The sequence below is a fragment of the Cnephaeus nilssonii genome (genome assembly GCF_951640355.1).
Source record: "Cnephaeus nilssonii genome assembly, chromosome: 17".
Lineage (NCBI taxonomy): Eukaryota > Metazoa > Chordata > Mammalia > Chiroptera > Vespertilionidae > Cnephaeus > Cnephaeus nilssonii.
Genome location: NC_137088.1, coordinates 54,251,410 through 54,267,443, shown reverse-complemented (window position 1 = coordinate 54,267,443; position 16,034 = coordinate 54,251,410). Strand labels below are relative to the sequence as shown.

At 43.1% G+C, this 16,034-nt stretch overlaps 1 protein-coding gene across 1 annotated transcript in view; it reads right to left on the bottom strand.

Moving 5' to 3' along the window:
• The window catches only part of TAFA1 (TAFA chemokine like family member 1), a gene marked incomplete at its 5' end in the record, with an annotated part of 508,145 nt that extends 505,906 nt beyond the window's left edge, over window positions 1-2,239 (bottom strand). The window contains one exon of the mRNA XM_079794963.1: window positions 2,122-2,239. Within this exon, the coding sequence (XP_079651089.1) occupies window positions 2,122-2,239 (118 nt within the window). The remainder of the gene's footprint in view (window positions 1-2,121) is intronic.
• Window positions 2,240-16,034: the final 13,795 nt, after the last annotated feature.

Below are 16,034 nucleotides of genomic sequence, written 5' to 3'. Positions count from 1 at the left end.
AAGAGCTTTACAGTTTACAAAGCACTTTGGCGGAGATTGCTCCATTTACACCGGAAACATCCCTCAAGGGGAAGGAAATGGAGCTCAGGAAGAAAAGGGACTGGCCCCAGGTCAGGGCACTGGTGTCAAACGGCGATGGCCAGTTCTGCGCTCCGTGTCATCATATGCCACCCCCCCTCCTACCCCCACACCGCCCATCTGCCATGCCCCCTTCCAGAATGGCTTTGCAGTTCCAATGAGTCCATGTATTGACATAACTTGAAAGTTTTCACAAATTTTGCCAAGGGACTGCCAGTTCCTCAGAGGCTCCTTGGCATTATTCTCTGCCCTGGGAGACATTGCTGTGCAGCCTCCTTGGGGACCAGGCTCGGAGGGAAACAGGCTGGCCTGACCTCCAAAGCCATCACTGCTGTGTGGTCTGTCACCCAGTCCCTCAGAACGTCCCTCTCCGAGGCCAGGGAGAGGGGGGGCGGAAGTGGGGGGGGGGTTGCACCGACTGGTTGAAGGGCCAAGAAAACAATGGGAATTAACCTTGAGAGTGACTGAAACTCACCACAGTGTTGGTTAAGTGTTCCTGTTGTTAAGCAGCACAAGGATGCAGACTCCCGCGTTGTTTGTGTGACTATGGAACAAGTCAAAGACATTTTTGCCAGAACGGATCTGTGACTAACTGATTGGAGGCGACGTGTGGGCTCCCAAACCCCCGTTCGCGGCTCCTCCGCCCGGCGCCTGAGCCTGGGTGCCCGGCGGGGCCGCTCCGGGCTCAGGACCCACGCGGCAGAAATGCGGGCGCGCCCAGCGGCGGAGCGCGACCCCGGCCCACCTGCGGGGCCCCGGGCCCCGGCCTCCCCTCCACCGGGGCGTGGGGAGGGAGGGTGGCCGCAGCCCGGATCTCGGGCCGCCCCCGACCCTCCTCCCGCGGCGACCCGGGCTCCGCAGGAGCAGCTGGCGCGCGGGAGGACCTGGCGCCCCCGCCCCGGGCCGCCGCCCAGCCGGATGCGGAGGGGCTGCCGGGGCGCGGGCAGGTGCTGCTGGAGGACGGGACCCGCCCGGATCCGATCGCCGGCTGCGGAGCCGGGCGGCGGAGGCGTGGACGCGGCGGAGGAAGCCGGGCGGAGGCGGGAGGCCGGGAGGCGGCGGGGTTGGGAGACGGGGTGCAGGGCCGGTAGCCATGAGAACTGGGGATCGCGAGCTCGGGCGCAACTGGTCCCCAGAGCTCTGACCTGGGGGCGGCGTTGGAGAAGGCGGGGGGCGGGGAATGGATGCCAAGGCTGAAGCTAAACCGAAAATGGACGAAGTCTTTCTGGGAAGCAGGGCGGGTGCGGACAGCCGCGGGGGGCAGTGCTGGGAAAGCTGGAGAGGCAAAGGAGGAGAGAAACCCCCGGATTTCGGAGCGAGGCCACGAAAGGGTAAAACACTTATTTTGAACAGAAAGACCAAGAAAGCAAAATGCTTCCAGAACTCAAAATCCAACACAGGGGAAACCCAGCCAGGGTAAGGGGAACTGGTCCCTGGAGCTGCCGGGAGAGGAGCCGCGGAGACTGGTGAACAGAAAGGGAAGAAAGGGAGGAAGGAGGGCACACCAGGCAAGACATAGTAAGTCACTTTTTAATTTCCCTTTCATTGGCAAACTCTTTCCAAAGTCGGTTTGGGCACGACTGTTCCATAAAATCCTTAGCCCCTTACACACCAAGATCATAATATCTACACTAGATAAAAATGCATCCAAGAATACACACACATTATTTTGTCAGTGGCAAAGATCATATTTTGTCCCCCTATAAACAATCTCCAAGTCTTGAAAATTACCCCACCTTTTACAGACTATTCTATTTTTGGCCAAAGTATACAACAACAAAGGACTTTTCAGAGTGTGTGTGTGTGTGTGTGTGTGTGTGTGTGTGTGTGATGGGCTCTTAGAGAAAAACCCCATTTTTGAGAAGTTAATAGAAATACCTCCAAGCCATTTTAGTGACCCCCTTTCCCCAGAGCCTCCAGCCAACAACACGTCTTGGAATTCAGAGGCAGGCTGCCCAGACCAGAGCACTGTAGTCACTTGCCTTCGCCGTCTGTGAAGGAGACAGCGGCGAGCCTGGGGGCTGCAGCGAGCCAGCGGCTTACCTGGTCTGTGCAGGTGGGGCTGCTGGAAAGTGTGCTGGAGGGCTCCGTGGCAGAGCAGCATGGCGCAGGCACTTATCCACAGGTACAGGGCCCAGGACATCGCCGAGACCACCGCCATGCTCTGAAGGGGACAGCAGACAGGGAGGGTCAGCCCCCGCCTCCAGGCCCCAGCCCACTCAGTTCCACTGAGGACAGAAGGGGGTCTCGGGCTTCATGCCCCTTTGCTACTAGAGCAGAAGGCCCAGCAGAGGTCATGCATGCAGCAGGACTGAAGGAAAGCACGCTCCAGAAGATCACGCATGCATTTGTGAAATTCAGCAAAACCAAACTCCAAGAATTGCCAAAATGCAAAAATAAATTAAAGTTTGCCTATGGCGTAGGCAGTTTGAAACATAGTATCCTAACTAACCGTCCTGTTTTACACCTTGATCTGTAAGGGACAGTTATTCCGGGCATTGGAAAGCTGCATACTCCTGCTCATTCTAACTTCATTGCCAGTCTGACATAATGAAAGGAAAGAGTGGATTCTTTTTTTTTTTTAATTCTACAGTCATGAATTTTTAATCACTATGCTATCTTCTAAACTAAGTAATCATTTCTCAGAGGCATGTTGTAATCTCCTGATAGAATCAGTCTTTCTGGCTGGACTTAAAATCAGAAGGAATTGTCTTCAGCCAGAATGAGTTTCACATGCAAGATCTGTGCATCTGCCATAGAGCAAGCCATAATTTAAATATTGCTTTGCCTCCTCGAATCCCACTGTGGCATTTGATGTACAGTGTTGATGAATATGCATATACAGGTGGTGTGTGCGTTTATGGATGAGCACACACCTTTTCCCAGGCACCGAAACTTTGACAGTCTTATCTGCACCCATAAGGATCTTAGAGCTGCAAAGGTTCAGCTACGCTACAGAATGTCCAATTTTCTCAAACAACACCTTCTGCTGCACTTCCTATTGCCAAATTAATCAACTTGAACATCATCCTCACTCAGCCAGTGATATGGAAGCATTTTCTGCACAGGAATACAGTTAAGTGTATGCTTTTCTCTTAGGCAGAGAGAGCTTCGGAACCAAGTTTGCTTCTTTTTTTCTTTTAATTTCCCATTGTCAAATCATACACTTCAAGTGTTTCAACTATATATTTAAAACCTGCTAGTGACCTCCCATTGTGGCTTTTTTTACTCATAGAAATTTGTACTCTTTCAAAAAACTGTAATTTTAGAAAGCAAAAATGTGCATTATATGTGTGTGCATACAGACATGATACAAGATAATTTGTGGGTTTTCAGGGAGAGATGTCTTTAAGAAGGGTTTCAGAACTATAATAGACAAATGGTGACAGCCATAATTAAGTGCAAAGTAGGAAAACATTATTTTCCACAGCATGGTGCTTTTCCTGCCCCAGTCTGGGATTCAGATGGACCATTCACTTTCTAATTGTTTCACTGCCCACTGTTTACTTTTGTACACAACAGATTTAGCTCATTGTCTCCAGAACTAACAGTGTAACACAGATTCAGTCTCTTCAGCAGTTAAATAGCAGTACCCCTCCTGGGAATCCTGAATGAATGCATTTCGGGGTCTTTGCAAAATATCCTTAAAATTATAGAAAGACAAAACAGAGGTGACTGTGGCATGCATTGACTGCTTGTGAATTTCAGCTAAAATGCAGCAGGAATTAATCTAAACTTGAAAAAAGCCTACCACAATCAAAATTTCACAGTTGTTCAGTGCCTGCTTTCTCTTGCTCATTTCATCACCCACTTGATCTTGGCACTCAGAAAGATTCCTGTGACTTGACCTTTACAGGATTTTCTTTCTTTTCCTTTTTTTAAAATTTAACTTTCTTTCATTCTCAGCATTACTTTCAGGGTCCCTACATATCGCTCCCATTGCTTACTCTCTTACCAAGAGGTTGTCTCTATGTTGATAGGTGCTTTCCCCAAATAATGCATGCAGCCTTACCTAGCTCCCTAGAGATGACTGAATAGCTTACAAATCTGCTTTCTGAAGCTTAAATCCTTAAAAGAGGCTTCTTACCTGAGAAATCCAGCCAAGAGCAGAGCTCTCTGTTAGTGTTCATTGGAAAGCTCTACCACTTTCTAAAACCCATCTGTGCCACAATTCGAGATTTTTTTTTAAAGAGAGCTTCCACTAGTCTTCTTTATGAGGATTTTTAAAAAATGTTTCTTCTCTTCTGATGCTATTTCCACAATGAAGGAGACATCGGGTTCATTCAGACTGTATTGTCAAAAAAGGAGCCAAGGTTTGAAGGCTGAAAACCTTGTCATTTTCACCTTTAAATCATCTCCTGGCGTCCCCTCTGCCTGACGAGACCTTTGAAGTGATGGTGAGATAATGTGCAGTTTCCTGATGAGAATCAGTTATAATTAATGACGGACCATCCCCTCTCCGGTGCATTCGGGCAGAGTAGGCAGCAAAATGTAGGAGCTGGGCTGCTACACGGTGCTGTAAGTAGCAGGAGTCTGTTTCAATACATCCCTCCTCTGTAAAGTATCACATGTCTTAAAGTGACATTACCTCTATTACAGCTCCAGTGGGTTGTAATACCTGCCCACTAACTCTTCCACAACTCAAGCAGCACTGTAACACTGTAGTGCCTGGTACGTTATGTTAGAGATTGTATCAATAATACTCATTTGCCAAAAGAATAAAGAAGGAAGGAGATACCAAAGCAAAAAGCATTCTGCAAAATATTGATAGCGTTAATGGGTATTCGACTTCTAACAGTAAATGGGAAAGTGAAATATGAGCCATTTCTATCCACTTAATGTTCTTATAACCAATAAGTTAACAAAAAAAATATATTGGTAAGTTTACATAAATTAAAGTCTCTCAAATGTTTTGGCAGCTAAATCTGAGAATATGGTATATCTGGAATACAATATAAATGTTTATCTGCATAAGCCCAATAAAAACCTTCTGAGCTTCTTTAACATGTTTAATAAATAGAAATATGTCATTTTCAGCATTGAAGTCTGGGTTTTGACAAATAAATATGCTGAAAGAGCTACTTTTAAATGTCCCTTCTTCTCAAGTAAAATGCTGGGATGGGAAGGGGAAACACTCAGAAGTTCAATATTTTGTTTCTCGTACTCAGGTTTGAACACTTTCTTCTTTGGAAATCTAGTGTGTTTGGATTGTACCTAAACATCAACAATGTAAGATCACTTATAGACTGCATTGCACCAGCAGTGATTCTCAGGAATACTCATTCAATTCTTTCACAAATCCCTTATAAAGCACCAAGTGTGTGCAGATGCCTGGGGACAAGGCAGAAAACACGACTGATGTGATCTCCATGGTCAAAGACTATATTGTCTAGTCTTTCGTGTTGTTTTCAAAATCAAGTTAATTCTTATAATTTTCCTCCTCAAAAAGCCTTTTGAAATGCTTCAGAATACTCTCTTGCCTTTTTTGCAGGCAATATAAAGAAGGTTGGCTGCTGCAATGAATATTTGGAAGCCATTATCTCTCCCCGTTTTACAAACAATGAGAGAGTGAGGGGCCCTTCAGACTCATCAGTCTTTCCCACTGGTTTTTCTCGTTGCACAGTGCACACATAATAGCTCTTTGTGACTTAACAACTGTTTAGTGAATCAGACCAATAAACAAATTTCAAGATAACAGTGACTACTAATCTTACAGTTAAAAATAAGTCAAACCCCAGAGTTCTACTTGGTATTGCATGTTTCCTTTCTGTGGTTCATTTTGTTGTATTGGTGAATATATATAGAAAGTTGACACAGACTGGGCAATATCAAGACTAAAATAATAATAACATCAGTGGCAGCAGCTAATGTTTGTTAAGCCTTCACCATGTGCTGGCACTACTCCATAGTATGTTTCCTGTAAGGTGTAATTCAATCCTTTTTACTGACCCCATTATTAATCCTATTTACTGACCCCAAAACATATTGCTATTATCTCCATTTCATGAACGGTGAACTTGAGAGAGGACAGAGAGATTAAGAAATTTGCTGAAGGTAAGTGATAGAGAAGGTTTCAAACCACAGTGATTGGCTTAGGAGCCCATCTATTAAATACTGGGATAAAACAATTCGTGGGAAAAACGAACTACCCGAAGTTAACCATTACATTATATTTTAACATTAAGACACTCTCAAAAAATTATTCACTTTTTTAAGAGGCAAATATTGAGTCCATTCCAGGCATTTGGAAATAGCAGTGTGGATGCTGGTCTTTGCCTTATGATTGTTCATAGTTTTGTTCTTGCTATGCTAATGAATTAAAATGAAAAGGAAGTTCACATTTGCTAATACAGGCTACCATTTTGAAAATCTGTAACCATTCTTTTCTTCATTTCTATGGATTTAATTAAGGCTCAATATAGTTCCTTATCTAGAATTCAACTCATTTTAACAAACTTGAAACATGTTCTATGGATTATGTTCAAGGCACTCAAATAGGAATTGTTGATATTTAAAATTTTAAAAAATTAAAAAGATTGGAAGGAAAACTTGCCCTTTAAGGTTTACGTGAATTTCTATGTATGTATGTAATAAAACAAGAATACCAACACTTCCATTTTTTTTCTATCAAATACATTGTAGTTGATTACATTGCAGCCAAGTATCATTTATCGTAATAATATATGCATCAATACACATTGATATTTAAGACAATGTAGTCCATTCTCCCAAATAAAAGTGAACTACTTTCACACGTCTCAAAGAAGTTTGGGCCTTTCTACCTTTGATACTGTAAGCTTGCACTGCCTGATCCTTCATGGTTGGGTGGGCCATAAACTTACAGCCAATGAGGTACTGCTTTAAAGTTGGAACATTTAAAGGTTGAAGCCCCCCTCCTTCCCCAGATCTCTTTTTGTGTCTTGAACATGGACTAGCTGCACTCTCAGCCTGGATCCATGAATGGCTACGGAGAGGAGAGGCCTCCCATTTCCCATAGCAACCCATAGTGGATGGACATATGAATAAGCAACAGTTTGTTCTTTCAGCAATTGAGACTTTGGGGCTATTTGTTATTTCAGCATAACCAAATCTATCCTGACTGATGAAGATTTTAGCCTGTATTATTCATATATTAAACAATTTTTATGTCCTAGCCACTGTTCTAAGCACTGAGGAGATAGCAGTGTCTACATCTCACCAAGTTCCTACCTTCACAGAGCCCTCCACAATAGAAATAAAAACATTGGAGGTTTTTTATTAGAGCAGTGTTAAGTCCAAAGCATTGATTGTTGCAGCTGGAGTATTTAAGGGTTCTCATAAGCCAGGAGTTATAAGCTGATCACTTACGTTGTCCATGAGCATGCTCTGTTCAGCCATTTTGTTATGCAGCACAATATTTCAAAAGGCAAAAGCCCATCCAGTTTCATGAATTCAAGATACCCTAATGAGTTGGGTGTTCAAACCATGATCCAGCTTAATCCCTAAAGATACACATTTTAAATACAATGTCTACGTAAATGCACACTTGTGTATACATAAAAGAAAGACAATCCCAATCACCAGAACTCCTCCCTATGGAGAAATCCACATTTAATTATAAGAAAGGCTCAGTGAAAATAATGGGGGAGGTGTGAAAGCTGAAACACTCAGAATCTATAGTAATAAAAGCATAATATGCTAATTAGACTGCACAGCCAACCGACCTTCTAGATGTCATTTTGGACATCTTTTCAGACTAAGCCATGGTGGTGGGGCTGAGGCAGAGGCAGTTAAGGGTGATCAGGCAGGCAGGCAGGTGAGCAGTTAGGAGCCAGCGGTCCCGGATTGCTAGAGGGTGCAGGCCAGGCTGAGGGACCCCCTTCCCGTGCACGAATTTTGTGCACCAGGCCTCTAATTCTTAAATAAATAAGAATATTCAGCAAATTGCCTGCAAAGTAAAAGGCAGGGGGAAGAAGGGATGGGGTTCCAGTATGTAATAGGGTAGAAATCTGGAGGGAAGAAGAAAAATAGTGAGGAGCAGAGAGACGGAAATAGAAACACATTAGAGGCACAGAAATAAAAGCTCTGAGGACAGGAGTTTCTACTGGGGATATTTTGGTGGAAAAAGATATCCTGTGGAGTATGACTCCCTCCTGTACCTGTCCAAATAATTATGAAAATCTAGGGGGGGGGGAACCCTCACATATACTTTGTAGTATTAAGTCAGGGGGAAAACCCATTGGAGGTCCTGAATTCTGTATCAAGGCTCAATGTACCACCATAAACTCCCTCATTCCCATGATTACCACACTTCCCATTTCTTGGCATCTTTAGCTTAGTTGAGGAACAATCCACTTAATAATTTGGCTATTTTTAATTCACAAGTGTGCAGAAAAAATGGGACGCACAAGATTTTATATTTGTGCATATTTCTAAACTGAAAAGCAAGTAAAGGAATTTAAATGAATTACATCTGGACTGAGAAAAATGCCAACTTTCAGTGAAACTAAAGTGCCTTCTATGCACACCATTTATACTAGTTCTAAGTATTTCTTGAGATAACACATTTTGGTTGGGTTTTCACAACCCTGATGTGTTCTCTTGTTCCATTTAATTGACTACTGTAAATGGAGGCATGGATAAAAGGATCATTGTCATGGCACCTGACCTCTAATCTCTATGCCTGCTATAGCATTGAAGTCCAACTTCTGTTTTCTGTAGTAACTGGGGCTACCCATCAGTTGGTTGACAGTGTCTGTTTTAAATCCCTGTTGACAATAGACCTTTTCCCTTGGCTAAGTAATAATATTACCCTATCTTTTTTTCATAGCCCAACTGCATAAATCAATTACGTTATCACCTATTTTATAGAACTCACCTGAAATATTCCCCTCTCATAGAATCCTACCTAGCATGTGCCCCATACTAGATATACAGCAACATCCCTAGCTTGTCAGTCTTCCCTTTGGGACCTAACTAAGGCACATATACTTTCCTTATTTACAGTGTTATTCTGTGCCCTGCATTGTTTCAAAATATATTTAAGCTAAGAATTGGAAAAAGGTGACAAATAGAAAACAGATGAAGTACATCAAGAAAATCTAAATTATAATAATCCTATCTAATAAAAGAGAAACATGCAAATTGATCGTACCTCTGCTACATCCACAAGCCACGCCCACCAGCCAATCAGGAGCGAGCATGCAAATTAACCCAACCAAGATGGCAGTTAATTTGCATATCCAGGCAGAGAGTGAAGACTGAAGACAGCATAGAAGGAAGCCAAGCACTACAGAAGGGAGTGAAGCTGCAGAGAAGCAAGTGGGGCAGCAGAGAAGGGCGGGAAGCAGGTGGGGCAGTGGAGATGGGAGGGAAGCAGGCGGGGCAGCAGAGATGGCCACAGGAAGCCCTATTCTTGCAGGAATCTTCCTGCAATGGGCCTCTAGTAATATATAATATTGATGATGATGGATGATCATATAATAATGAGGAGGATTCTATTGTATTAATACTTACTTTGGGGGGCCTTTTTCTATGTACCAAGCCAGTTGAGCCATTGCATGCATTTCTCATTTAATACTCACAAAAGTGCTAATGGGTCTGAATTACAGTGATCTCTATTTTATGGATGAATTTCTAAATTTCAGAGAAGTTAAGAGACTGAACTAATGTCACAAAGTTAAAGAACTATAATTCAGTCTCATCTTTGAGTCCCAGAGTTCTAAGCTCTAAACAACCAATTTCTAGGCAAACAAATTAAAAATAAGTAATAAATTTTACATGATAAAGATAAAAGGCCAAGTAAGCAAAGAAAGATGAAACTACTGTGAAGTTTGAACATAAAATACAAAACATCAAGTGATATAGTGGAAGCCCTATTTGACTCTAAGCTTCCTAGCAGTAGAAGTGAAGAAGGAAACAATTATTTCTTAAAAATATACAGAATCCACAAGAAAAAAAAAATAGCAAAAGTAAACAAGACAAAACAAACAAACAAAAAACTAAATTGCTGGTCAAGAAAAAATAAAAGTCATTAACAATAAGAGAAAATGAACAAAAGCTAAATCATTTTCTATCAAGCTGGTGATATTCAATGCTATAATTTGGATCTGAAATATAAAGCAGAATTTTTAGTAACTGTGAAAAAGGGGAAATGGAAGACAAGATTTTTCTTAGGCTGGAAGAAAAGAACCTCCATGTAGGAGTCTCATTTTTCACCTCTAGCAGCCTATCTCTGCAATTACTTTATCAATTATAATTCCTCATTGCTTATCTTATCTGTCTCTCAGAAAAAAAAGAAAGAATAAGATGATTTCTTTTGTTCTTCCACTTCTCTCTTTATTCCCCTTTTAAAACAGAAAGTTGAAACCATAAGAGCTTCACCAACTTCTCTCTAATATAATAAAAGTGATAAATACATTGTTATGTTAGACATCGAGTGGTCACTTTATTACAAGAGTATAAACATATATGATAAGCACAGAAAAGGTCATAAAAATGACTGCTTTTATGACAATAAAAGCAATAACATGATTGCTTTGGTTTATAAAACTCTGAACCATCACTGGACTCAGTCACTGTACCCCACACTCACTCTATGACATAGCCCATCACCCACTCTCTGATTCAAGCCAGAAATGAAGACTTTCTTTGCCATTTTCCTCTCCATGAACTCCCACATACCATGTCACTTCCTATTAATTTGACTTCCTGTACATGTCTTAAATCTGTTCATTCTGTCCCTCTCCATTCAAACTTCAACACCTAGGCTCCCATCATCTTTCACCTGAACTACAATAATACTTTCCTAACTAGTCCACTTGCCTTCAACCATGTCTCCCACCCATCTCTGCAGCCACACAAAATATGTTTGAGGTGTATATTGATCATTCCTGTGATTTAAAAACTTCTCAATGGTTTCCTACTAAGCTTAAAATAAAGCCCAAATTCATGACCACAGTTGACAGTATGTTGCATGAGCTGTGGCCCCTGTCTACTTTCTAGCCTCATCTATATATATAAAATCCTAATATGCAAATAGACCAAATGTCAGAACAACCAAACAACTGGTCACTATGATGTGCACTGACCACCAGGGGGCATGCGCGGAACATGGTGGGCATTGGCTGTGGCCGAACGGTGGAGCAGGTGAGGGGCGTGCCAGACCAAGGCAGGGCACCAGTCGCTGTCATCGGGGCAAGCCTCTGGTGGCTACTGAAAATTCTTTGCTCCTGTGCATCGTGGTCCGACTTGGCACTTACACGTGCTGCTGGCACAGGCCTCACTCACACCCACTGCCAGCGCCCGGCACTTCCCCGATAGCTTGGTACTATCAGCAGGTGTGAGCAGCAGTTGCTGGCCCCGATTGCCCCTCAGGGCTTCTCCACCTCCCCCTGCTCCTGAGGGGTGATCGGGGCCAGCAACCGCCTCTCGCACCTGCTGCCAGTGATGGCCCCACTCACACCCGCTGTTGGCACCTGGCACAGGTCCCAATTACTCGGCATCATCAACAGGTGTGAGTGGCGGCTGCCAGCCCTGATCACTCCTGAGGGTTTCTTCACCTCCCCCTGTTCCTGAGGGGAGATCGGGGCAGCAGCCACTACTTGCACCCACTGATGGCGCCAGCCTGAGTTGTTCCGCACCATCAGCGGATGCAAGCGGGGCCAGCGCTGGCAGTGTGTGGGAGCAGCAGTGGTGGGATAAGGGCTGCCGGCAGACAGGGACCAGGGGCCGCGGCGGGAGGGGCCAGGCAGGGGCCCAGAGAATGGGCCGAGACCTGCCTCCGTGCCCACCGCAGCCTCGAGTCCCACAGTTCCTTTCAAGGTTCACGAATTCGTGCACTGGGCCCATAGTCTATAATAATGAAAAGGTAACATGCTAATTAGACCGGACACCCTTCTGGACGTCGTTCCGAACGTCCTTCCAGATGAAGCCAGGGCTAGAGGGAAGCCCAGGTACCAGGTGCCTGTGGGTGGCCAGAGGAAAGCCAGCCTGGGTCCTGGTTGCCTGTGGGCAGCTGGAGGGAAGACATACTGGGTCCCAGTGCTAGAGGGAAGCCGGTGCTGGCAGCCAGGGGAAAGAAGGCCCACTCTTGCATGAATTTCCTGCATTGGGCCTCTAGTCTCTTATAAACACTGTTACTCTTGGTTTCTACTCTACTTTTTTTTAGAGTCCTTAAATGAGACAGGGAAACTTCCCCAAGAGCCTTCTCTAATGCTCAAAGCCAGATCATATGGTTTATACTCCTACGACTCTCAGAATATCATCTGTGTAGCCTTAAATGCCATTGTAATTAACTACTTCTGGAATTATCTGTTTGATATCTGCTTTATCTCCTTACTAGAATCACCATGAGCAAGGAGAACCAGCATCTTGTTCACTGCTGTATCTTCAAAATCAAACATTCTATCTAATAAAGAGGGAATATTCTAATTGACCCTCATGCCATCACAAAGATGGCGGCGCCCACAGCCAATAAGGAGGGAATATGCTAATTGACTGCCACGCCCTCAAAGATGGTGGTGCCCACAACCGCAAGATGGTGGCGCCCAGTCCCCTTACCCCTACCAGGGTGGTAGGCATGTGGCAAGGCTGGGCCTGCCCCTAGGCAGGGCTGGCTGTTCCACGCACCTGCCTCTGGAGTCCCCCATTCCCCTCAGCCCCCCAGCCACCCAGGGCCGGCCCGAGGCCCAGGCAAGCCTCAGATGGCAGCTGCCCAGAAACCCAGGTCTGCCCGAGGTTCAGGTAACCAGGGCTGGCCGAGGCTTGTGCTGCCGGCAGTGGCAGCAGCAGAGGTGCGATGGGGGCATCACCTTCCCCTGATCGCTGGGTCACCTCCCGCCCCTGAGGGCTCCTGGACTGTGAGAGGGGGCAGGCTGGGCTGAGGGACTCCCCCCTCCAGTGCATGAATTTTCATGCACTGAGCCTCTAGTATACTATATACTCCCTGGTATATAGTAGACACTCGAATGTTTGTGTGAATAAATGAGGAATAATGAATGAATCAAAAGAAAATATGAGTTCACTATCAAGATGACATGCATAATGAACTGTTTTTCTAGAAACCAGTAGCTTTTGTGCACTCTCAACTCCCCATAGCCTTTGCTGGTTCTTTTGCTAGCCAGTAGCATGCATTTGTGAAGTGTGACACTTATTCAGGTGACCACCTTGTCTGTGAGAGACTATTGCTATGACAGTAAGGAAAGGAAATTGGCCAATACATTAGTTTAAATCCATGCCTAGCTGCTACTAAACTTACGTTGGGTATTTTTGCTAGAAGAAGAAAACAATTAAACTTTCCTGAATTTTTAGCCCAGGTTTTCAGTATTTGATATCCAAATATGACCTGATGGTAGAGCTCACAGCTCAGTCTTAAAAAATAAAAAGTCTACAAATATTAAAAACCAAATGCAAGCACTTAGAATTCCATTATATTGACCTTAGAGGAGACCCATCCCCCAGTCTCCTGCTCTGAGGTTCTTCTCTCGACTCCCTGCCCCTCCCTCTCTGCTCTCCCACAGGGCTGGGGAGCAGGCCTTTCTGTGACACTGAAAATGCTCTCTGCCTCTCCAGGCCAAGACAGCAGCCACGGTGCACACGTGGCTATGAAACATTTGAAACGTGGCTAGTACAACTAAGGAAAGTTATGTTTTATTTTATTTTAACTAATTTAAATTTAAATAGCCACCTGTGGTTAGTGGATACTGCATTTGGCAGCATAGTTCTAGGATATACCAGCTAGGTCAAGGAAAATAAAAACTTGTGACTTCAAATAATTTTTAGTAACCTAGAAGAAATACCTTAAATGACCTGTTAGTAACCTTCCAGAAGGTAGACTGTGCTTGGTTATAATTAACAGGAAAAAGCAAACAGAAAAACAATTCAAACTAGAGTAAATAGTGAGGAGGATGTATCGTTTCCTACAGGATGACAACAGGTGGGGCTCAGCTCCAGGAGGGTTTGATTCAGCAACTCCACTAAGCCATCAAGTGCAGCTCATTTCCAACTCTCTCTTCACCTTTCAAGGTGTCTATCCTGAGGCAGGCTCCCCACCAAGGATGAAACATGGCTGCCGACAGCTCTCTGGACTAAGTGCTTCTTTATCTACATAATGGCAAGAGAAAGGATCGCTTTGAGAATCTCTCTCAGATAAGCAAAGAAGACTCTTTCAGAGCTTCCCCCAGCAAACTACTGCTCATGTCTTCTTAGCTTCACTTTGGTTACAACTAGAGCCAGTTCCCTTGGTCAAGGGAGAAGATCACATTGCTTTTCTGAGAGCTGTATCACAGGCTCATGAGTAAATCAAGAGGGAAATTAGCTTCCCCTAAAAGAGATGCGTGGAGTGAAAGAAATTAGGACAATAACAAGAAAGAGGGAACAAATATTAAAGACATAGTCACAGTGTTGATTAAAGCATATATATTTTTAGGACTACAGTACTCTGATATTTGTATAATTTTTATATTTATAAAGTAATATATTCACATTTTAAAGGGTATACAATTCAAGATTTAAATAGTAAAAAATTTAAAGTTATCAATAACCTACCACACAAAAGTTAACAGTATTCACATTTAAGTATACAAACCCCTAATACTTTTCCAAATATGCCTATTTGTTTCTGTTGCTTTTTCTAAAAATTATACGTTAATATGTAATATTATTTATGATTTGCTTTTTTAAATAAAAATATCACATTTTCCAATGTCAGTAACTATTCCTCTAATGGGGACCTTAATATATTTAACCAATTTATAGCACTTTGTTTCTCTAAATATCCTACAATGTATATTTGCTTATAAATTGTGGGTGATCTTACTTTTTTGGCAGTAAATTTTCTACAATGCAAGACAGAAAATTAACAACGAGAACGTTTTTCTTTTCTGCAGGTTTCTACATGTTAACTACAACAGAAAAACATAAGTCTCCTTTGCTTGGTATAGGCTTCAATCCAATTAACTTTTCTTGACACCCTAGGTTTATATCTGATTTGCCTTCAAGTAAATTTTTCCTCTGGCTTTTGTCTTATTATCAATATGGCTGATTATCTGGTCTCTTTTAATCTTGTTTGAAGTTCCATTACAGGAAAGAGATAATTTCCAGAAATAGAGAACATATAGGAAAATAGAAATACATATATATTTGAACCCACATGTTGGTGGGCTTCCCTCCTTTTATTTCTTTATTCTGTGACGTCGGTGAGGCAGTCAGCACAAGAGCTAAGAGCATGGACTCTGGAGTCAGACCGCTTGGAGCCTTGTTTCAACATCACTTACTAATTGTAACCTATGCAAGTAAGTCTCTATAAATTTTTAAAATTAAATTTGATTTCTCTGACATAACCAAGATTTAGCCCTAAAGTTTAAGATGCTTTCTTACTTCTCTATGCTTATGTAGATTCAGCATTTTCTATTTGCCACATCCTTGCTTCCCCTTCCATTTTCACTTACCTTGCCTGCTTTCTTCTAAATCAATCCACTTTCTCAATTTGGTTCAGTTGTTTCATTCTCCAAGGAGTTTTTCTTGGCCTCCCAAGTCTAGGTTAGACAGCCCTCCTCTATTTTCCTGTAAGATTCAGCATCAAATGTACTTGCAACAACATCTACTGCTCTGTGCCATATCCATTTCCCTTTCTCTGCACTAGACTACCTTCCATCTCCTATCTCCAGGTAAAGCACAGTGCTTTTCAGTTCTTCAACCATGCCTTTCTTGACTACAGGCTTTTGCATATCTTGTTTCCTCTTTCTGGTATATTCTTCCATCCTATTCTTTGCCCAAATGGCTTTTTCTTATCCCTGTGGTCTCAGAGACTCTTTCCCTGACCTTAGTCCCTGTTTGAAAACATGCAATCATTTTTTAATGCACAGAAAATAATGTCTCATTAAAACAAAACAAAACAAAACAAAACACAACAACCATAGACCACAAGGCTTAGCATAACTATCTGCCCATTTTTCCAACCTAAATATAATTTCACT